This window comes from Scardinius erythrophthalmus (genome assembly GCF_964197995.2).
Source record: "Scardinius erythrophthalmus genome assembly, chromosome: 4".
NCBI classification, from domain to species: Eukaryota; Metazoa; Chordata; class Actinopteri; order Cypriniformes; family Leuciscidae; genus Scardinius; species Scardinius erythrophthalmus.
Window position 1 is genome coordinate 20422937 of NC_138224.1, and position 22416 is coordinate 20445352.

Genomic DNA, 22416 nt, shown 5'->3' on the forward strand with positions numbered 1-22416 from the left:
TTTCTGTTCTGGAGTAAACAAAAGACATTTAAAAAAAGTACTATTCGACCTTCAATATCATAATATGAAATGGGAATAGTTCATTCTGGGTAAATTACATTCTGACGTCCTGATATACAATACTGTTGGGGTCAGTTTCTAATGGTTTTCAAAAATACTAGTAGTATTTACTAGTAAAGTATTATTACTTTTTTTTATTATTAAAACTGTATTTTTATATTATACATTTTTTATTATTTTAATATTTCTATTAGTGTACTTTACAATTCCTGTGATCAAAAGCTGAATTTTCACATGATCGTTCAGAAATCATTGAGTCAATCAAAAGAACAACATTTACTGTTACATTATAAGGGCCCTATCATACACCCGGCATAATGTAGTGCCAGGCGAGACGCAAGTGTTTTCTGCTGGTTTCAGCCTGACGCAGTTATCATTTGTTTAAATAGCAAATGCATTTTGTACAGACAGTTTAATAAGAAGATACTTTATAAAGACAGTACATTACACGTTTACAGGCAGGCGTCATCTTGGAAAACAGTCTCGACTAATCGAGTCACGAACCCCGTGCTAAGTGAGCTGGGGTGCGTTTCCCGAAAGCATCGTTGGCCAACTATGGTCGCAAGTTCATCGCAATGTCCATTGAACTCTATTGGTAACGACGGAACTTGCGACCATAGTTGGCCAACGATGCTTTCGGGAAACGCACCCCTGGTCGATAGGAATTACGTTTGTGAAATCTAACTTAGCACAGCGTTCGTGGCTCGACTAGTCGGGACTGTTTTCCAAGATGACTCCAGTCTGTAAACGCGTAATGTACTGTCTTTATAAAGTATCTTCTTATTAAACTGTCTGTTCACTTACAAAGTTCTCAATGCTTCGGTTTGCATGTAGGGACCCTCATTATGCTACCATGTTAGTGTGAGGCTATTTTGAGCCTTGTTAGTGGTATTAACTAGCGATTTACTTTTACTTACTCTGGTGCCCCATATACTAGTGTTATAAGCTAATCTGTTTTTAGAGATAAAACTCTTTACATTCGATTATCATGAAAACGCATCCCAGGGAACGATCGACTCGGTAACCATGTGTTAATTACCCCTAGGTTCATTTTTCACCGGAATTGTCCTTTAAGCAGACTCGATTATGGTTCGCGTGTGCGCACCAGAGTTCGGAAGACAGCGTTCACATCATCCAAACGAACCGAACTCTGACGTCATTCGAACCCGGGTGCGCACCAAAAGTGCTAGTGTGAAAGCACCCTAAAAGATAAATATTTTGTACATAAAGATATGGTGAAATCCGGATTGTCCCGTAGATGGTCTGCTTGCGCTCTTTAACCTCGCACACGAGCGGATCCGTTTGCTCTCTGGAGAAGTGCTCAAGTCTTTCCGCTTGCTAATTCCGTCATGTAAATAGCGAATCCGCCATGGCACGAGTGCAACTGGCTTTTAAAGGAAATGGGAAATTACATTCTGATTGGTTTATTGCAAGTAAACTAGCAAAAGTGGATTCGGACACGTCCTAAGTGCACTTGTGCTGTGCGCTTTAGACCATGTGCTTAGATGCTTAAAGGAGAACTCCAGTCAATTGACTTCAATGGGGCAAGTACTAAACCTGCTTTTAGGCTCTTAACATCCTTGATGTGTCATTACAAGTGCACAGAAAATGTGAGTGATTCCTTCTGAGTGAACACGAGTGGATCTGACTGCAGTAGATGTAAAAGATATGTATAAAAATGATGTTATTTAAGCCAGCGCAAATACCTGTTTACATCCTGTTTTCGGTTGAAGTCCAAAGTAGTCGATTGCCGAGTTCACGCGCGTCATCATAGGTAACTAAACCTATGCGCGTGAACTCGGCAATCGACTACTTTGGACGTTCGTTCTACGTCACGACGCTTCCTACGCTACGTCCTACGTCATACGCCAGCATCAATCTCCGTGAACACGCGTCGACCGCTACCGGAAGCCAGTTATTTTCGTTTATAAAGTTTTAAATATGTATATTTTTATGACAAAACCGCACGGATTACCCTCAGAAGGCCTTCGTTTATCCCCCTGGAGCCGGATGGATTACTTGTGTGAAGGATGCATGCACATTTTCGGAACTTGAATGAGGTGGACCCCATAGCTTCACATTATAACCACTGAAAGATCTAAGACATTTTCTAAAATAACTGAAAATGTGTTCGTCTGAAAAAAGATTGACATATGGATCTCGAACGGCATGAGGGTGAGTAAATCATGGGCTAAATATCATTTTTGGCCGAACTATCCCTTTAATATCTTTATTTTAACTTTTGATCAATTTAATGAATCCTTGCTGAATAAAAGTATTCATTACTTTCAAAAAAGATAAATATAAGTAATACATTTGAATCCATCTTCAGAAGACTTGCAATATGATGCATGAGTCATACATTCACAAATTTTTATCAAGCTTTGTTGTCTTGTTTGTATTGAAAAGAACAGCGTGAACATTTCGGAAAATACATGAAGGTGTGAACATAATGACAATGTTAATTTTTAGGTGAACTATTCTTTTAAAATCATCCATGTTGATCAGAATCATCTGGAAACTTTCACAAAAAAAAATGTTGTGAGGTTTCACAGTGGATTAGTTATTGTACCTGAGGCTTTGCAGAAAGGATGTTTCAAAACTGACGTCATATCTCCTCCTGTGCTCTTCCGATTGCGAAGTTTGCGGAGGGAGAAGTCTGCTTGTGATTTCGGATGTCTCTGTGCCTGCTTGTTTGCTGCTGATGCCTCTGAGGGACTATTTCCTGTTCTTTTGTGGCCATCTTTCGGAGAACTAAGTGTAGTTGGATTGAGCATCTGATTAAAATGAAAAGACTGCTGCCTTGTGGTAAGGACATTGGTTTTCTGATCAGCGGTGGGGAAAGACACAGATGTGGTGTGATGAATAAGTGAACACTGAACTGAGACATCACAGTTAGATAAAGCTTCTGTTTGTGTCCCCTTATTCAAGGTTATTGGAGGATCCCTGTCACACCTTTGTGCTTCTGTCTGCAGATGAGAAGGTACAAACTGATTTTCATTGAGTTTTTGTCGACAGTTTACTTGTCTCATGTCTGAAACTCTGGATTTTACCTCACTTTGAGAATCACTGCAAAATGTTGCCTCCTGATTGCAGGATGGAGCTTGTAAATGTGTTGCTGTCAAATTGTTCACAGATAAGCAACAGTGCTTTGCTATGAGAGGATCTTCAGCATGGCGCAGGTCCATTTCTTCTTCTTCCTGTCCATCAAGAGACAATTTAATGGTCATAAAGAAATAATTGAATGGGTGAATTTCACAGTTTCACAACAGTTTTTGTCTTACGTCATCTAGGCCGAAATAAACTCCTTTTGGAGATTCACAACCGTGCACAAAGACATTTCTACCATCAGCACCTGCTGAAACACAATAAAACGTATTGTTCTGAGCACTAAAACGATATATTCATCTATAATAACAATAACCATAAAACTTACATGTGTTGCAGTCAGTACCTTCAAATTCCTGAAAAAATAAATAAAAAATAACTTACTGTATGTCTATGTTGCTTTCAACCACAAGAAGGCAGTATTTACCTACTAATGCAGGACTAATAGGACACTATGCAACTGGATAGGACTAATGTAGCTGTCACTATAGTTTTTCACCCTTTCCCTTACTTTATTTCTAAAATGAACCAATCAAATCTATGTATTAATGAAGTAACCATATGCTCGAAATTATGTAAAAGATAGAAAATATTCATAAACACATTTTTTTTTAATATGTTTTCATTTCTAAACTTGTTCAAGCTTGTTTTTTCATACCTGTGTTGAAAACTGCTCATCATTGGACATGTTTTGTGATCTGTCATAAGAACTAATTGAGGCAAGCTCTATAAGAAATGAGAATAATAAAGAACATTATATGCAATGAATCAAAATACCAACTGACTGTACTCTGGACATCTCATGAAGGCTTGGAAATATTACTGATTGAGTAGGTCAGTCAAATGTAACATTGTTTCTGTATTTTCTCAGAAGCTCACAAACAATTATTTACACTAAATGCTATAAATACTCAAAATCTGTATTAACTTTAAAGAGTAAATGTAATATTGCATAATATTTTACAATTTTATTTTACAATATTTTTACAAGTTTGCCTTGCAACTGTCGCCTTTTTCCACCTTTGTTGCCATTGGCTTGGCTTGCTTAGTTAGGGACATTAAATTTTACATTCAATTTAATATTCAACAATAATATTGATCTTCCTGCATTGACACTATTATATAAGAACTGAACTGAGCTGGACGATGACATCACGGTTTACTCCAGAGCAGCTATATTATATATATATATATATATATATATATATATATATATATATATATATATATATATATATATATATATATATATATATAAACTAAAATAATAACTTGTTTAAAACAAAAATGAAACATCACTGAACTTACTTAAGCTGGACTATGACACTATTTTCTTCTGGAAGCAAACTTTTTTTGCATTATTTTCCTGTTATCTCTGTAAAGCTGCTTTGAAACAATCTGTATTGTAAAAGGCACTATTTAAATAAATGTGACTTGACAATTTCAAATATTGCATATTAAAATACATTACATAATAGTCAGGGGTGTTTTATACATACATACAGTATATATATATATATATTTTTACGATTTTTTTCTTTTTTTTTCTAATATTTGTCTCTGATATTTTTGTTGATATATTTGCTTTGTTAAACTTGACTTAAAAAATAGGGCAACACTTTATTTTACAGTGTCTTTGTAACAAATGTCACATTTACTTACCATAGCAATAACAGTTAATTATGCATAATTAATCATCCATATGCATAATCATCCAAATTCTAATCCTACCCTAACCCTATAGTAAGTACATGTAATTAATTATTATTACTCAGCAGTACTTAAATATATAATTACACTGTAACAATGACACTTTAAAATAAAGTGTAACCAAAAATAGTTTTTTATCACATTTCAATCAAATGTGTTAGACGAGTTACGGTTAATGTTTCATAGTATTACCATACTTGCTACATAAAATAGATCATGTGAGCAATTTGTACTTAGACTACTTAGACACTGCTGATCATATAATATAGAAATGTTTTTGTCTTTGCACTGTTTGGGTATACACTGAGTACTTGTGTCATTTTTACTACTGATACTTTTTAGCCATATATATATATATATATATATATATATATATATATATATATATATATACTGAAAGTTTTTTATTCTAGTATCTCCCTGTAACTACATATGCTAGAAGCCATATTATCACCTTTACAATCTATGTCCTTGAAATCTATGAACAGTGGCTCCTCCGGTTGTTCACTGCTCAGTGGATACAGAACTGAGGTCACTGAATCCTCTTCCATTTCTGGGCTGCAACAGATTATGACAGTTCCATATATGTACTTTCTCATACCCATTCTCTTACTGGCATACTGTGTTGGGAATATAGTAATAACATAGTACCCACTTTGGTAATGTGCTCTCAAACTGATTTCCAACCACTGGACTGTTGTGAGGCAGATCTTGCTCGGGAGCTTCATTAGATGCAACGGTCCATGGATTGTTCAGCTTTGTTGGTTGAGAGAATGACACATACTGTAGAGACATACACTGTAAAAAATTGTGTTACTAGGTTGTGTTGCACAAACTGTTGACTTGATATCAATAGACCTGATGAGTATTATTGTCAGGATTTTCCCTGGATGGCAGGGAGGACGGTACATGTGGTGTTGGTTTGGGTTGGACTGGATCTGAGCAGCCATTTGAAGTTGAGGATGGCTGATATTGATTTTCTGAGCTACTGGCATCGGACAGGTTAGATTCAAGCACAGGAGACAGCTATGGGAGAACAAGCCTTTATATAATCCTTGATAATTAACTTTTATATACAAAATACTATAAATCTTAATAATGACAAGTTAAAGGAACCGTATGTAAGATTGTGGCCAAAACTGGTACTGCAATCACTTTCAAATTACTGTAGAGCGGTGTATCCCCTCCTCCCTGACTCGAGGTTGCCAGATAGGCTGCAGGATCCAGCAGGAACGTAGGCTGATACGTAGCTGTGGTACTAGAGCAGAGCTGGCAACCTGGATGCCGAATCACTACTGACTTCGTGATTGGTAGATAGGTGGAGGGTGGCGCATCAGGCCAAAACACAACATGACAACATCAACATCAGTTGAGGGCTGCAACTTCACTTTTAAATGACAATATCCTGGCCGGAATACTGTTGTCAGTGATATAAGTATTTGAAATGAACATGATTTCTTAATGTCTAGTGACATATCAGGGCCATTTTATGATTAATTGAAATACATTTCTTACATACAGCTCCTTTAATAATAAGGTCAATGACTGGTTAATGGAATATAGGTGAATTATTTTGTGGTAGTGACCACTTTAGTCATCCTTACCGGCTTGAACTTGAATTTTTCAGCAAGGCGATGTTTTCTGATTTTGAAACCAGGTGTGTCTACACTGTTGAAACAAATACCAAATAGCTGTAGATGAAATTATTTGGAAATAAAGATTGAATAACAAACCTATTGAAAATGTACCTGTACTTTGGCTGACTGATGACTAGGTTCAGTTTTGAAGGAGAGCAAGGGCTCATTGGTAACTCTAAGGGTTCGTTCAAAGCTTTTTTGGTTCTTTTTTCACCAATCAAAGGGTTTATTTTTGGTTTGCCTGCAAAACAAAACATATCATGATTTTACATGTCTTTATTAAAAGGATATAAAAGCATGTTTGCTATGTGTTCATTTGTAAGTGCACTATGACTGTACCGGTTTTCTCTTTCTTTGACGCAATCTGGTTGACTATGAATAATGTCAGCAGATCCATATTGCCAGAGTTTTGTCCTTTGGTTGAGTCCATAATATTTGACTTTTTCTTCATCCTTTGCTTTTGAAAAAATGCCTTGAGGTGGAACAGAGAATTACCAGAGAATTGCTTTCAGATCAAATAAAACACTACTAACTATGGAAAAAAGAGAGAGAGAGAGCTGGTTAGCTGGTCTTAGTCCCCGTCCACACTACTGCGTTTTCGTTAAAAAACTGAGACCTTTTGCTATGTTTGCACCTCCCGTCCACACTAAAACGGCAAAAACGGAGACCCAAAACGGAGAAGTTTAGAAACGCTGCCGACCCCTTTTTCCGTTTTGAATCTCCGGAGGGCGTTTTAGTCTGGACGGGTCAAAACAGAGGACTTTAGAAACGATGACGCAGAGGCTCACGCTCGGCTCTATGATTGGGTGTCATCAGTCATGGAGTATACACAGGTAATATTCAGTACCAGTAAACTCCACCCGCTGGAACAGTTTCTTACAGTAAGAAACTGCCGCGTCTCAGGCGTGGCTCGCGCGGTAAACGCGTGCATGCGAGAAATAGACCTATTTTTCATGCGACACGCAAGTTGTTGGAAGCGTTTCCAGGCAAAATAGAATAGGAAAAGATGTTTATATGTCATTTTGACACAAATACATATTAATAAATGACATTTTGATGTTTGAAAGCATTTTTTACAGTCTATGTTTGAAAGTCTCTAGGTTTACACCGGCACGCGCATGCCCAGTGTTGGTGAATGGTCACGTGATCCGCGTTTTCAGTCGTTTTAATGTGGACGGAGATCAATTCTAATGCGCAGCTAAAACGCTGGTGTGGACGGAGATCGTATTCATTTTAATTCTCCGTTTCTAAACTAAAACGCAGTAGTGTGGATGGGGCCTTAGCTTGTTTAAGATGGAAGTAGTTGGTCTAAACTGTCTCTCAGCCTGGGCAAGCTGGTGTTAAAATGGTTTTACTTGGTTGGTCAGCTAATCTCCAAGCCTGACCATCTAAAGAAGTAGTAAAAACAATCCTGCTAAACCAGCTATGACCAGGCTGGAAGACCACCTAAGACTAGCCAACCAGTTTAGGCTGGTTTTATCTGTCTTTTTTTTCTGCAGGGAATTTACCTGTTACCCTAGTTTAATCCCAACCAAGGCCCGATTTCAAAAACAGGGCTTAGATTAAACCAGGATAAGGCCTTAGTTCAAATTGGACATTTAAGTCGCTTTTTAAAATGTGTCTTAAAAAAAGAAAACATTACTGATGTGACCTTGAGACAAAACAATGGCACTGACATATTTTAAGATAAGCCAGTGAAAGTTGCTTTCAGTAAAAACAGCTCAAACATGCATTTTAGTCTGGGACTAGGTTTAAGCCTTGTCTGTGAAACCGGACAAATAGGCTATTTGTAGTAAATTTGTGTAGGCCTGTTTACAAGGAAGTTATAGTTCAAATGTACTACTATAAATGTTTAGTCACTTTAAAGTTTATAAATGTTTAGTCACTTTAACGTTTAAAACGTCTTAAATATGTGGTTTAAAGCGATTAATTGTACTCACTCTCTGTTTTATTGTGTCTTCTTTGTTTTTCATACACCTGCTCCTGGTTAGTTAAGATTAGATGTCGTTAGATGAATTGTAAACTTAATTACTTAATACCAAGTAATTTTGATAACATCTTTGCTTTGAAATCTTAGAAATTGTAACTGTATAGTTAAGAATGATATAAAATCAGTTATTAGTGAGTTTAATTAAGGTAGCAGGTTAGCAGTAGCACTGACCGAGATCCTCCGACCCAGTTCATGTTGCTGTCAGTCTGAGGCGGTTATAAATTCTCCCTCTGTCTCTCGCTCTCTACAGATAACTAAACACTGACAGCGTAAAATGTTAACTTTCCAGTTTATGTTAGTATTAGGCATATGCCAAGAACAGTAACCGATAAAATATAATCTTAATTTGAACAGAAAGCGATAACGGCGCGAACGTACTCACGCTGTGCGCGCGAGAACTTCTCAATAGCTGAATGTGAGTGACGTCTTAATGCAGCAAGACTGTTCGTGTGTGGCGTGAAAATGTCGTTTAAGATTGTATCACTAATAATATTATTGAGATGCCTCTCTCTAAAAATAAACTGACAATAACAAGGAAATCATACAACACTGGATGACAATAATAAAAAAAAACTGAGGCATTTTAAAACGATTCTTTTTTATTGAATGCTTATCACAACATAAAAAAATTACAGATAGCTGTAACAAGACATCCAAAAAAACACCATACTAATTACAAGGGTTATTTTCAAAATAACCAAATCAATAAATTCGTAATTTCCAATGTTTTACTTGTATTTCAAATTACTAACTTTTTAGCAAATAATTGTTCGTTTAAGATATATGGGATAGATCAGACCATTCCGTTATATTTACATACGTCAAGTGCGGCAGCCAATCAGCGTGGAGTGGGGGCGTGACCAATGAGGAAAACCCAAATGACGGAAGCATCTACCTAGCGGTGCTGTTTTAGCCTTACGGTGCCATGAATTGTATGTATATATTCTCAATTTAAGGCATTGAATGACCATATGGATGTAGCTCGGAACAAATTGAAGATTGCAGACTACTTATTTTCGTAAAAGCAGGATAAAAAATGAGCAACATCCTACATGCGGCATCAAAAGTGAAATGGAATCAGAGCACTGCGGCGAAAAGAGCGGTGTTCCTGGCGGCCGCCGTATACGGGGCGAAAACGCTTTACCCCATCATCTGCAAACAAATAAATCAACGGAAAACAACCAGGAACAGCACATCTGCACCAGGACACGAGAATGGATTGATACCTATTCATAAAGCTACACCAGAGACTGTGTCTGGTCTTAGTAAATCACCCGGTATCAATGCGGAATTCTTCAAGCAGATTCTTGATCTGGTTAAAATCGTATTCCCGAGGTTTGTAACCAAAGAACTGGGTTTACTATGTTTACATTCAGTAGCTCTCGTTTCACGGACGTTTCTGTCTATTTACGTGGCAGGTTTGGACGGTAAAATAGTGAAAACGATCGTAGAGAAGGAGCCGCGGAGCTTCATGATCAAACTGATGAAATGGCTTCTGATCGCCATCCCGGCCACATTCGTCAACAGCGCGATCCGTTATCTGGAGTGCAAGCTCGCGCTCGCGTTCCGCACGCGCTTGGTAGATCATGCATATAAAACATATTTCACCAATCAAACCTATTATAAGGTCAGTAACATGGACGGGAGGCTGGCGAACCCGGACCAGTCTCTGACCGAAGATGTGATGATGTTCTCGCAGTCCATTGCGCATTTGTACTCAAACCTCACCAAACCCATTCTGGACGTGATACTGACTTCATATACTTTGATACAGACCGCGCGATCTCGGGGTGCGAACGCAACCGGACCGACTCTGTTAGCGGGTCTGGTGGTGTTCGCCACGGCCAAGGTTCTGCGCGCCTGCTCGCCAAAGTTCGGTAAACTGGTGGCGGAGGAGGCGCACAGAAAGGGCTACCTAAGATATGTGCACTCCAGAATCATAGCCAATGCAGAGGAGATCGCCTTCTATAGGGGACACACGGTGAGGAAATGCATCATGCATATATAATTGCTCTTTTGGAAGGGTATTAGGCGAGGAAATGCATCAATCATATATAGTGCAATTGTGATTACCTATTGAGTTATTATAGGGTACTGTTATAGGGACCGTGTGAGAAACACTGCACACATGTGCCTGAATACAAAAGATGAGGAAATGCATCATTCATATGTGTAGTTAACTTTTTAGGTCAACTTAGGTTTTACTTCAGCTTTTTATGTAATGAGTTTTATTTCATAATTGTGATTTACTAAAACATTTTTTTTAAGTGCTGGAAATGAGCTTATCCAGAACTGGATCCATTTTTAAATTCCAATTCATTTCCTGAGTTTAAATAAAAAATTGAGGTACTCGGATTAGGAACACTGTAAAAAGTGATCAATTGATTTAACTAAAAAAAAAAAAAAAGTATAAAAAAGCCATTGCCTTAAAATTAAGTAAATAAACTTCATGCATAATTGAAAAAATTAAGTTATGTGAACTTGCTAATCATTTCCACACAACTTAATTTTTTCAATTATGCATGAAGTTTATGTACTTAATTTTAAGGCAATGGGTTTCCTCACTTTTTAAGTCAACTGATCACTTTTTACAGTGAAGTAGAATTAAAGTTAATTGACAAATTCAGAAATTCATATAACTATATGTAACTATAACAATACTTGTCAAGACACATTTAAGAATGTTAGTTTGGCAAAACTTATTTTGAAAGCCTTTAGATTAAATATCTTTTGGGTGTTATCATGTGGCAGGTGGAGATGAGGCAGCTGCAGAAGTGTTACAGTGCCCTGGCGGAGCAGATGAACCTCATCCTATCAAAACGTCTGTGGTACATCATGATCGAGCAGTTCCTCATGAAGTACGTCTGGAGTGGATGTGGTCTGGTTATGGTCGCAGTGCCCATCATCACTGCAACTGGCTTTGCTGACAATGGTAAAGCGGAAGTCCAGTTTTATGTAGTTCTACAGTATATAGTATGTAATCTCATTGCAAGTACTGTGATATATACTGTATATGTTTTTATTATATATATATATATATATATATATATATATATATATATATATATATATATATATATATATTGCATTACTGTAGCACTTTGCTTAAAGATGTAATTTTTCCAATCCAGAGCTGGCGGATGGTCAGACGCAAGTGTTGGTGAGTGAAAGAACAGAGGCCTTCACAACAGCACGCAATCTTCTGGCCTCAGGGGCCGATGCCATTGAAAGGATCATGTCTTCTTATAAAGAGGTAAAAAATGAAACATGTTCCTTTTGTTCACTTGCATTTATTTTTACAGTCATTAATCATCATAAACAATATGGATGTTCTTGATATTAACACAAAGGAGCATGTCAGAGTCATATTTCATCACAAAATCAAAAGAACAATTATTATTTTACACACACACACACTTTTTTTAATGTATTCTTTTATTGTATAGCAGTGCAACAGCAAGGGCCTCTAAGAACTGAAACCACAAAGGATGTGATGTCACGCAGCAGTGAAAGCTGGGAATCTTTGCTATAGGCTAGTGATCAGTGTTGGTATCAGCTGCCACTCTGTTGACTAAGCCTGCTGGGCAACTTAATCCACCATCTGTTGAACAGAGAGCATCAGTCAGACCCGCTTCACAGATGCTGCATGTGTCCATTACAACGAAAGACACTATAAAGCACAGCATCAGGCTATTTCAGACCTTTTAAATAACATGTTGTGTTCTAATTATAAGTCAGCTAGCCCACATGTATGTGATTTGTTAATAATTAACATTTTCTCAAGAAATGTAAATGTGAGCAGTCAGTGCTTGCTAGTGTAAAACCAGCTGTCATGTTGTCAGGTCGTACCTACAGTATGTGGCTTTTATCATATCGCTATGCTTTGATAGCCTGGTCCTACCAGACTCTCGTACATTTCATTTGTACACACAGTCTGGCCACTCTCCATTGACAAGCGTTAACTTCCTTGAAGGCGGGTACTCTGTTGAAGCTCTATTGGATCTGCCCAGAGCCACTCTGGATCTGCCACAACCAATCGCTAACGTTTGGTCGTGACGTAACCCTACAACTCGAACTAGCGCACGACCTCAACCTCATCGTTCTCAGACACTCCCTCTGTTCGCTGATTGGACCGCTAAAAAATTCCCCGGAGAAAACCCAAGAATATACCGCAAACCCAGACGGAGTACTGAAGGAAAATGAAAATTGAGCGGAAGTACGTAGGAGGGCGGAGCTAGGCTAATGCTTTTAGGCCATTGCTATACTATTGCTGTCACTAAGACAAGGAGTACAAAATATAATCTTCATCTTCAGAATCTCAATATTTCTCCAATCATTTTGTCCACTTAAACCTGCCTATTTCTTACAATTGACTTCACGTTTGCATTAAGATCTGCTTCCATCCAATCAACTACAGATGAATAGAACCAAGTCCACCCTACTTTTTTTTTTTTTTACCTCATAAAAATCTGTTTCGTTCGAATGTATGTCTCAATACGGAAGAAAACATCTATCACTACTTCCGTGACATCACATTTTAGTATGAGAAATAGTAATGTTTGGATTAGCAAACACTGTTAATTTGCGTATAGCAGAGCACATCAAGCTAGCAATGGAAAAGCACTTCTAGATTCCTAAAGCCTTTAAAAGGTCAGTTAACAACTCAGGAAAAAATCTTTCTTGTTGACTCCATTGAGTTCCCAAAGGAAAGCACAATGCTTCTTGCCGAGGCTCTTGGGATGTGGTGTGTCTGCCTAAACAAGGAAAAACACTTGCTAAACACTTCCTAACACGTGCTTTGGATCAGATTAAGCATTCAGGCCAATACTGTGCAAAGGGATTGATCTTAAACTTCACACAATGGGTTTAATGAAGGCTGATTAGCATTATTGATGATAAGATGCAGAAATTTCAGTGCGCTTTTTTTTTACATAAGTGGCCTAAATACCTGGTCACCTACTTTGAACCTGACAAACAGCAGTTGAGCAATGCTATCTGATGTTGAGTCACCCCGACCTCTAAATGTCTCACTATCACTCTAATCACATACATTTGTTCTGTGTGCTTTAGGTCACAGAGTTAGCAGGCTATACGGCACGTGTGCACAACATGTTTTCGGTATTTGATGAAGTCCAGAGGGGAATATACAAACGTTCATCTGCCACCTCGACTGCAGGGGAGATAATAAGCGGGAACAGACCTGAGATGCACATCGACGGGCCTCTGGAAATCAAAGGTCTAGTGAATAAAGGGCAGCTCTGCTCATCATTTACTCACCCTTATGTTTAAACTCTTTCTTCTGTGGATCATAAAAGAGGGTTTGAGAAATGTTTTAGTGTTTTTTTTTCTTCCATATAATGAGAGTCAATGGTTCTTCAAACATTCTTCAAAATATCTTCTTTTGTGCTCACAGAAGAAAATCATATAGGTTTAAAATAGACCAAATTTTAATGAGATTTTTATTCCTCTGAATATTCTAAAACGTTGTCTTATTATATTTTCTACTGTTTTTGCAGGCAAAGTGATTGATGTGGATAAAGGTATAGTCTGTGAAAATGTGCCTATAATCACTCCTAATGGAGATGTGGTCGTGTCCTGCTTGAACTTCAAGGTAAGATAAACAAGAATAAACATCTGTATCAATTACTCTTAATACTACACATCTGGGCACAAATATACCATTTACTATCAACTTTACACAGTACATTGATACCATAGATGTGTTTCTGGTTTTATCAGTGGGCAAAGAATATTTGCACATGCAACTCAGAAATATGAAGTGTCTTGAACAAGTCAAGACAAGGTTATGGGAATGTTTGGCATTGTGCAAAGTGAAGTTTAGTTGATTGTGGTTGACAAGCAATGTGACGATACAGAATTAAACTGATATCCAATTTATTTATAGTATTAATTTTGCTATTTTTAGTCTTTTTTTAATTTGAAGCTGTGTTTACATTGATGGCAACTTAATTAATTTGTTATTAATAATCATATCTTTATGTGTCCATCAAGTTCCAAATATACAAACATACAATTAATCAAATCAATGTTAAAGGGGTGGTATAATGTCCTTTTCACAAGATGTAAAATAAGTCTTTGATGTCCACAGAGTGTGTATGTGAAGTTTTAGCTCAAAACACCCTACAGATATTTTTATATAGCATGCTAAAATTGTCACTTTTTGAGGGTGAGCAAAAACGCACCGTTTTGTGTCTGTTCTTTTAAATGCAAATGAGCTGCTGCTCCTGGCACAGAGGGCGGAGCTTCAACTGCTTGCACTCACACAGACATGCACTGAAAATTTCACCATCATTTAGCCTTTTATGTTAAAACCGGAGTCAGACAAAGATGGAGAGACTCAAGAAGAAGTGGCAACATGTAGACAACATTTCTGAATGGTTAGTTGGTGAATTTATGTAGCTTATCTTCTAGTCATTGATTAGCGTATTCTGTCTTGATAATCTATAAATCGCGTTCTGGGGGCAGGGTTTATGTAAATTTTAGGGTTAGTGATGTCATTAGCCCGGGAAGAATGTTGTGTAGTCCCTACCAGCCATTTGTTGTAGTCCTTAAAAAACGATTTCTTTAAAAGAAAATATCTCCCTTTGCTTTGAACTTTGCAGATTTGAACTTTGCAGATGTTGTTTATGCTCAAACAGCAACATTACACACTAACTAAAGTTAGAAAAGTGAAATCATAATCAACCACCCCTTTAAGTATTTTATATATTAAAATATATATAAAATTACTCATAATATTGTTATATATATGAATCACCTGACCACACTTTCTTTTTGAATGTCTTTAGTTCACACATGAGCTCAAACTAGAATGATTTATTTTGTGTCTGTCTGTCTGTCTAGCTATCTAAGTAGCTTGCTCTAAGTTATACACCTCTTACTTAACCATGTGAACTGTACTCGGTTACCTGTAACTGGATATTGTGTGCAGGTAGAGGAAGGGATGCATTTGTTGATCACGGGGCCAAACGGATGTGGGAAGAGTTCTTTGTTCCGGATCCTCAGTGGCCTGTGGCCCGTGTACGGCGGACTACTGCATAAACCCTCTCCTGAGCACATGTTCTACATCCCACAGAGGTACGAACAACACTTACCCATGGTATCACACACACACCTCTTCAGAATCAGCAGTATTACACACCGGCATTCACATAGCACAAACTGTTCAGGCACTTTTATAAAACCTAGGGCTAGATTTACTAAAGACACGCAGTGAAAAATTAGCGCTGAAAAGGCGTGGATTTTTGCGGCTGATCTTATTTCATATTGTAGGAGTTTCCCTTTCAGATGCAAAATTAATGGGAGGAGAGTATTTAAATGAATCACGCAAAGTGATTTATAACATTCCACTCCCATCGGCACTTAAGGCACATTAAGGTAAATATCTCACTTACTGTAGTTTCAGTACAGAGCTACTGTCCTTCATCTCTGTTCCATCTTGCAGACGTTGCACCGTAAGGATTTGACTGCTGTAACCAGAGTCAGAGACAGTGTAACTAAAGCTTTGTGAACTGCTGAGTGAAAGAAACCAGAGTCCTCAATAGTGAAATATTTACCGAGGACTGCAGGTGCAAGCGCAGCGGTTAATATTTTATATACAGGTCGAGGGGAGATCGATCTATCTATCTGTCTGTCTGTCTGTCTGGCTATACCTAGCTACCTATATTACCTATATACAGTATCTCACAAAAGTGAGTACACCCCTCTAGGGCTGTAACGATACACCAAAACCAAGATTCAGTTCGTATCACAATTTTTGACCCACGATTCGATACAAACCTCGATTCTTTTTGGAGGGAAGAAAAAAAAGAGAGATTTTGAGGGGAAGAAAATATATTTTTATTAAATAACACTACACCAAAGAACAATATTAACTATGCAAATTAATATACCTAAGTAAAATAAATAAATAGCCAAAGTTATAACACTTCTGTGTTATATATATATATAAAAAAAACAGAACTAAACTCCATTGTGGAGATGATTCGAGCATGTTGAAAATTCTTCTTCAATCAAGTTCTCTTACATTTACAAAGTAAATTAAATGGCTACTGTTTCACACTGAGGGAACTGAGGCTTACTGTCTGTGCCGTAAACCACAAATCAAGTAAGTAAACATTAAACAAATAAACAACTTCTTTTCTATAGATATATTTCTCTGGTCTGTGAGGCAAGTAGGCCACCTTATATGCTGAGTTTCGGTTCATTTATGAGACGAGCTCCAGTTCACGCGCCGGCGCCTCCGTGTCGTGATTATCTATTGTCTGCTGTATTTACTTCTTATTTATTGAATCCAGGCAATTGGTTGATGAAACATTGATTAAAATTAAGATACAATTAATACAAAACAAAATTCACTTTAAAGAAAGGTTTTGTGCTTTCTGTTTGAGGTCTCTGTGAAGGTTTTAAAGCAGTCTTTTAGTGCCGCTTTGAGCGGTCACGTCCGCAACGGAGAACTGTCATGCCCGGAACATTGTCCTCATAAATGCGAACACAAAAATTAAAATAAAATGAATATTTTATGTTCTGTGGAGAGCCAACCCTTCTTCATCCGGTTGGGAGTATTACTTTTGGTTTGTGCAGTGTAATTCACAGATTTGCCACTTAACAGTTAAAGATTTTTTGTGTCACGCCCATAACGCATGTGTATTTCCCTCATATTAAATATAAAACGCATGTGTAGATAGATATTTTTTCTAATGTCTGGACTCCTTTATTAAGGGAGTATGGATACTATATAAACAGACTTTTCAATAGATTGGAATTAAATCTATTTTCTGAGAATTTATATTTCAAGTTTTGACTGCAAATGTCACGTCCATAACGCTGGAATTGCCCAATTTTAAAGAATTTATCCTCAACTAGTTTTGTGGTGTAGGTCTACGTATTTTATAATGTTAACTTCAAATAATACTAATAGTAATTTAAAGATGTGGTAGCATTGGATCTGGACGGGGAGTTGGAAGGGGTGTGTCGCGATTCTGCCTTCTCACACCGCGACACTGGTTCGTGGATCTGTGGATCGCGATTTTGGTTTCATATTGCATATCGTTACAGCCCTACACCCCTCACATTTTTGTAAATGGCACCTCATGGCAAAGAACTCTCTGAGGAGCTGAAAAAAATAATTGTTGCTCTACATAAAGATGGCCTAGGCTATAAGAAGATTGCCAACACCCTGAAACTGAGCTGCAGCACGGTGGCCAAGACCATACAGCGGTTTAACAGGACAGGTTCCACTCAGAACAGGCCTCGCCATGGTCGAACAAAGAAGTTGAGTGTACGTGCTCAGGATCATATCCAGAGGTTGGCTTTGCAAAATAGACATTTGAGTGCTGCCAGCATTGCTGCAGAGGTTGAAGGGGTGGGGGGTCAGCCTGTCAGTGCTCAGACCATATGCCGCACACTACATCAAATTGGTCTGCATGGCTGTCGTCCCAGAAGGAAGCCTCTTCTAAAGATGATGCACAAGAAAGCTCACAAACAGTTTGCTGAAGACAAGCAGACTAAGGACATGGATTACTGGAACCATGTCCTGTGGTCTGATGAGACCAAAATAAACTAATTTGGTTCAGATGGTGTCAAGCGTGTGTGGCGGCAACCAGGTGAGGAGTACAAAGACAAGTGTGTCTTGCCTACAGTCGATCATGGTGGTGGTAGCATCATGGTCTGGGGCTGCATGAGTGCTGCTGGCACAGGGGTGCTGCAGTTCATTGAGAGAAACATGAATGCTAACATGTACCGTGACATACTGAAGCAGAACATGATCCCCCTCCCTTCGGAAACTGGGCCGCAGTACAGGATTCCAACATGATAACAACCCCAAACACACCTCCAAGACGACCACTGCCTTGCTAAAGAAGCTCAGGGTGAAGGTGATGAAGTGGCCAAGCATGTCTCCAGACCTAAACCCTTTTGAGCACCTGTGGAAGGTGGAGGAGCACAAGGTGATGTCGTCATGGGGGAGTGGAAGAGGATTCCAGTGGCAACCTGTGAAGCTCTGGTGAACTCCATGCACAAGAGGGTTAAAGCAGTGCTGGAAAATAATGGTGGCCACACAAAATATTGACACTTTGGGCCCAATTTGGACATTTTCACTTAGGGGTGTACTCACTTTTGTTGCCAGCGGTTTAGACATTAATGGCTGTGTGTTGAGTTATTTTGAGGGGACAGCTAATTTACACTGTTATACAAGCTGCTTTACACTCAGCAAAATGTAAATTCTTCAGTGTTTTCCCATGAACAGATATAATAAAAATATTTACAAAAATGTGAGGGGTGTACTCCATCCATCCATCCATCCATCCATCCATCCATCCATGTCTGTCTGTCTGGCTCTACCTAGCTACCCACATAACTCTATCTATCTAGCTAGCTAGCTAGCTAGCTAATTTATCTATATATGTAAATATTGTAAATATTCCATCAATCAATCAATCAATCTGCCGCACATGTAATACCACACAACCTTAAAAACTTCAGTCTACCTGATATAATATCAGTAAACATGTTTTATCCATCTCTCCAGACCATACATGTCCGTCGGGACATTACTAGACCAGGTCATCTACCCCGACTCTCTGGATGACATGCATGACAAGGGTTACAGAGACAAGGACCTGGAAGTCATTCTGGACATTGTCAATTTAAACCACATAGTTACCCGCGAAGGAGGTTTGTACATGTAATTCCCACCTTGCATGACTCCAGTGTTTCGCCATTACAATCTCCTTTTTATCCATGAAAGAATTATTGTGAGCTGTATAATAAGCTTTCCACCAGTAAAAAAAAAAAGACATTTCATCATAGTTATTTTGAAAGGCCAACAAAAATCTATTCTAGTCTAATAGAAAGTATGTTTTGGAGGTAGTTTACTCTTGTGTCTGGTCGCAGGATGGGATGCAGAGATGGACTGGAAAGATGTTCTTTCTGGAGGAGAGAAGCAGCGTATGGGAATGGCACGTATGTTTTACCATAAGTAAGATGTCATTGCACATATTATTTTCATACACATATACACATATTTTTGTAATTTTGTTGATTTGTTTTCTTCAATATAATTAATACCTGTTTTTCAGGCCCAAGTATGCTCTACTGGATGAATGCACCAGTGCTGTCAGCATTGATGTAGAGGGTAAAATATTTCAAGCTGCAAAGGATGCTGGGATTTCCTTGCTTTCCATCACTCACAGACCCTCTCTATGGTAAGAAACATAAAACTTTAAAAGCTCTTCACACTGCAGCAGAATACGATTGCCAGTCATGTATGTGATCCTTAATATGGTTACGTTTACACACAGTTCAGTTATTTACGGGAGTGACACCACATTCTATAACCAAACTCACACCAGTTCAGTACATTTTCAGTTTGAACTGGACATTTCAAGACTCACACCTGAAACCAAATGGCTGTCAATCACAAAAATGGAGAGTGTGAACGTAGCCAAAATGTCTTTAGGAGTCAGTATAATTCAACATGATTTTTAATGTACTTAATGAATGCAAAGTGATATCTTTATCTGAAAGTACAGTAGTATTTATTTATTTGAATGCAAGTATTTATTGAAGAAACATTAATTAGTAGGGAATTTGTTTGCAATCGTTGTCCTCGAGGGAATATTTTACTAGTTACTACAGCAAAAAGTGCATGCGATGCATTGTACATACATAAACTATACATTGGATTTCTTCAAATGTCCATCCACAGGAAATACCACACACACCTGCTGCAGTTTGACGGGGAGGGCGGCTGGCGGTTCGAACAGTTAGATACAGCCACACGGCTTTCGCTGACGGAGGAAAAACAGCGCTTAGAGTCTCAGCTCGCAGGCATACCGAAGATGCAGCTCAGACTGAACGAACTGTGTAAGATCTTGGGCGAAGATTCGGTCCTAAAGACGGCGGAAAACAAGAATGAGGAGTAAAAGAAACGTGGAGATGCTTGACGTTCGTTTTGGTATTTTTAAAACATTTTGCGATGATTTTAACATTTTATGTGTATACATGACAATTCGATACAGAAATGGAAGTTTAATTGGAATTGTAGAAACTGTTCCCTTTTGTTTTGTTTTTTTTGTTTTTTTGTTTTCTTTTTATTTATTATTTTGTTTTGTTTTGCTTTTTTTGTTTTACTTTGTTCTTTTTTGTTTTACTTTTGTTTTTGCTTTGTTTATTTTTTGTTGTTTGTTTGTTTTTGTTCTTTTGTTTTACTTTTTTGTTTTGCGTTATGTAGGCAACAAACACAAAACGTTTTTTTTTTTATTATTATTTTGATTATACCTTTTCAGCACTTTATTGAACCAATTACCCAATAATTCAGCTGTATAAATGATGTTGGTAAACAGTAAGTCTCAAAAGATGTATGTTTTCTTTCCTTTCTTTCTTTTCTTTCTTTCAGCTAGTTATTATTTAGGTAATGCAATTCTAAGGCTATATTGTTTCTTTTTTTATTGATATTTTAACCTAAACAACTTCCCTCCATATATGAAAACAAAAATGTGTCCTGTGATAACAGGATAAATAGGTAAATAGTGGTCAAACATTTTTTATTGTAGTTAAAGTTTAAGTTAGTTTAAGTTAAAAACTATAAATTTAGTTATATGTAAAATCATGTAGGTAATTTACAAAACCAGCTTTTACGCAATCAACCATTGAAGGAGCTCGAAAGATAAATTGAAGCATGACTATCTATAGGTCATTGTCTGAGTCAGCTGGGGAGCTCTGGGTTTAAGAAAGCAGGTTTCTGGTATTATGAACAAATACAATATGCTGGATACACACACTGAGGGCACAGGACTCAGGATGTGGTTATGTTGTGTCTAGCTGACAAACAGCTAGAGAATGTGTGATCCTGGGTGACCAGACTAAACGAGATATATGCTCGCCATCATGTTCTATGTTTCTCAAGTAGTATTATTTAGTTGTTATGAAATGTTTTGCACATATGTCTCTCTTCAGTTAGGTTGATATACTGTGAAGTTTGTCTAACAGCTGTGATGTTTATATTTGTGTTTATTTTAATATCAAATACAACATAGACATTTTAAAACTTTTAAACTTTTAAAACTTATTCAAATACTGAAAAATTGCATTTTTTTTTTAAACCCTAGTTGGTTGGAAATTTTTATTGAATACAAGGTACGTTTTCTTTGCTTCGCTAATCTCAAACAACTTTGTTGTGCATTAAACAGGCTGTCAACCTTAAATTTGCACTAGGGTGTGCTTATATTTGTACACAATTATCAGTCAAAGTTTTGATTTTACCATCCCAAAAATGTAATACTTTTTTGATATTCCATTATCGCCTATGACATTATTACCTATGCTGACCTAGGCTGAAGAACAGGATTATGGGGGATAAAATCATTAGGTTAGGAAAAACACAAAGAGGCCTCTGGATATACTTGTAATGAGGTGCAGACTACAAAATTACTGCATTTTATGAAACTACTGGAGAACAAAAACAATGAACTTTTACTTGTTTGTATATCTCCTTGCCTGTATGCTATGTAATGTTTTTACACATATGGGAGTTTTTTTTTTTTTTGTAAACATACAGTTGAATTATAAAGTATGTGAATGAGACTTGACTCTGTCAAGTATGTCAACAATCAACATACACAAAATCTACCTGTGAATAAAATAAATACTACCAAAAATTTAGACATTATGTTCTATCTATCTATATATCTATCTATCTCTGTCTGTCTGTCTGTCTGTCTGTCTGTCTGTCTGTCTAAATATCCATCTATCTGTCTGTCTATTGATCATTATGTCTGTAGGCCTGTCTCTGTCAAACAATATTCTAACAATAACTTTAACATTAGATGTGCATGACAATTTGATACTGAAATTCAATTTAAAAATGAATTGTAGAAACAGTTCCCTTTT

The 22416-nt window shown here is 37.4% G+C and overlaps 1 protein-coding gene across 1 annotated transcript; it reads left to right on the forward strand.

Moving 5' to 3' along the window:
• Nucleotides 1–9345: 9345 nt before the first annotated feature.
• Nucleotides 9346–22189, forward strand: abcd2 (ATP-binding cassette, sub-family D (ALD), member 2). Its single transcript, XM_081363315.1, has 10 exons — nt 9346–10486; nt 11257–11437; nt 11637–11758; nt 13576–13741; nt 14022–14116; nt 15458–15603; nt 19055–19200; nt 19420–19504; nt 19605–19730; nt 20234–22189. The coding sequence occupies exons 1-10, from the start codon at nt 9542–9544 to the stop codon at nt 20448–20450; spliced, it is 2229 nt and encodes a 742-aa protein (XP_081219441.1). The 5' UTR covers nt 9346–9541; the 3' UTR covers nt 20451–22189.
• Nucleotides 22190–22416: the final 227 nt, after the last annotated feature.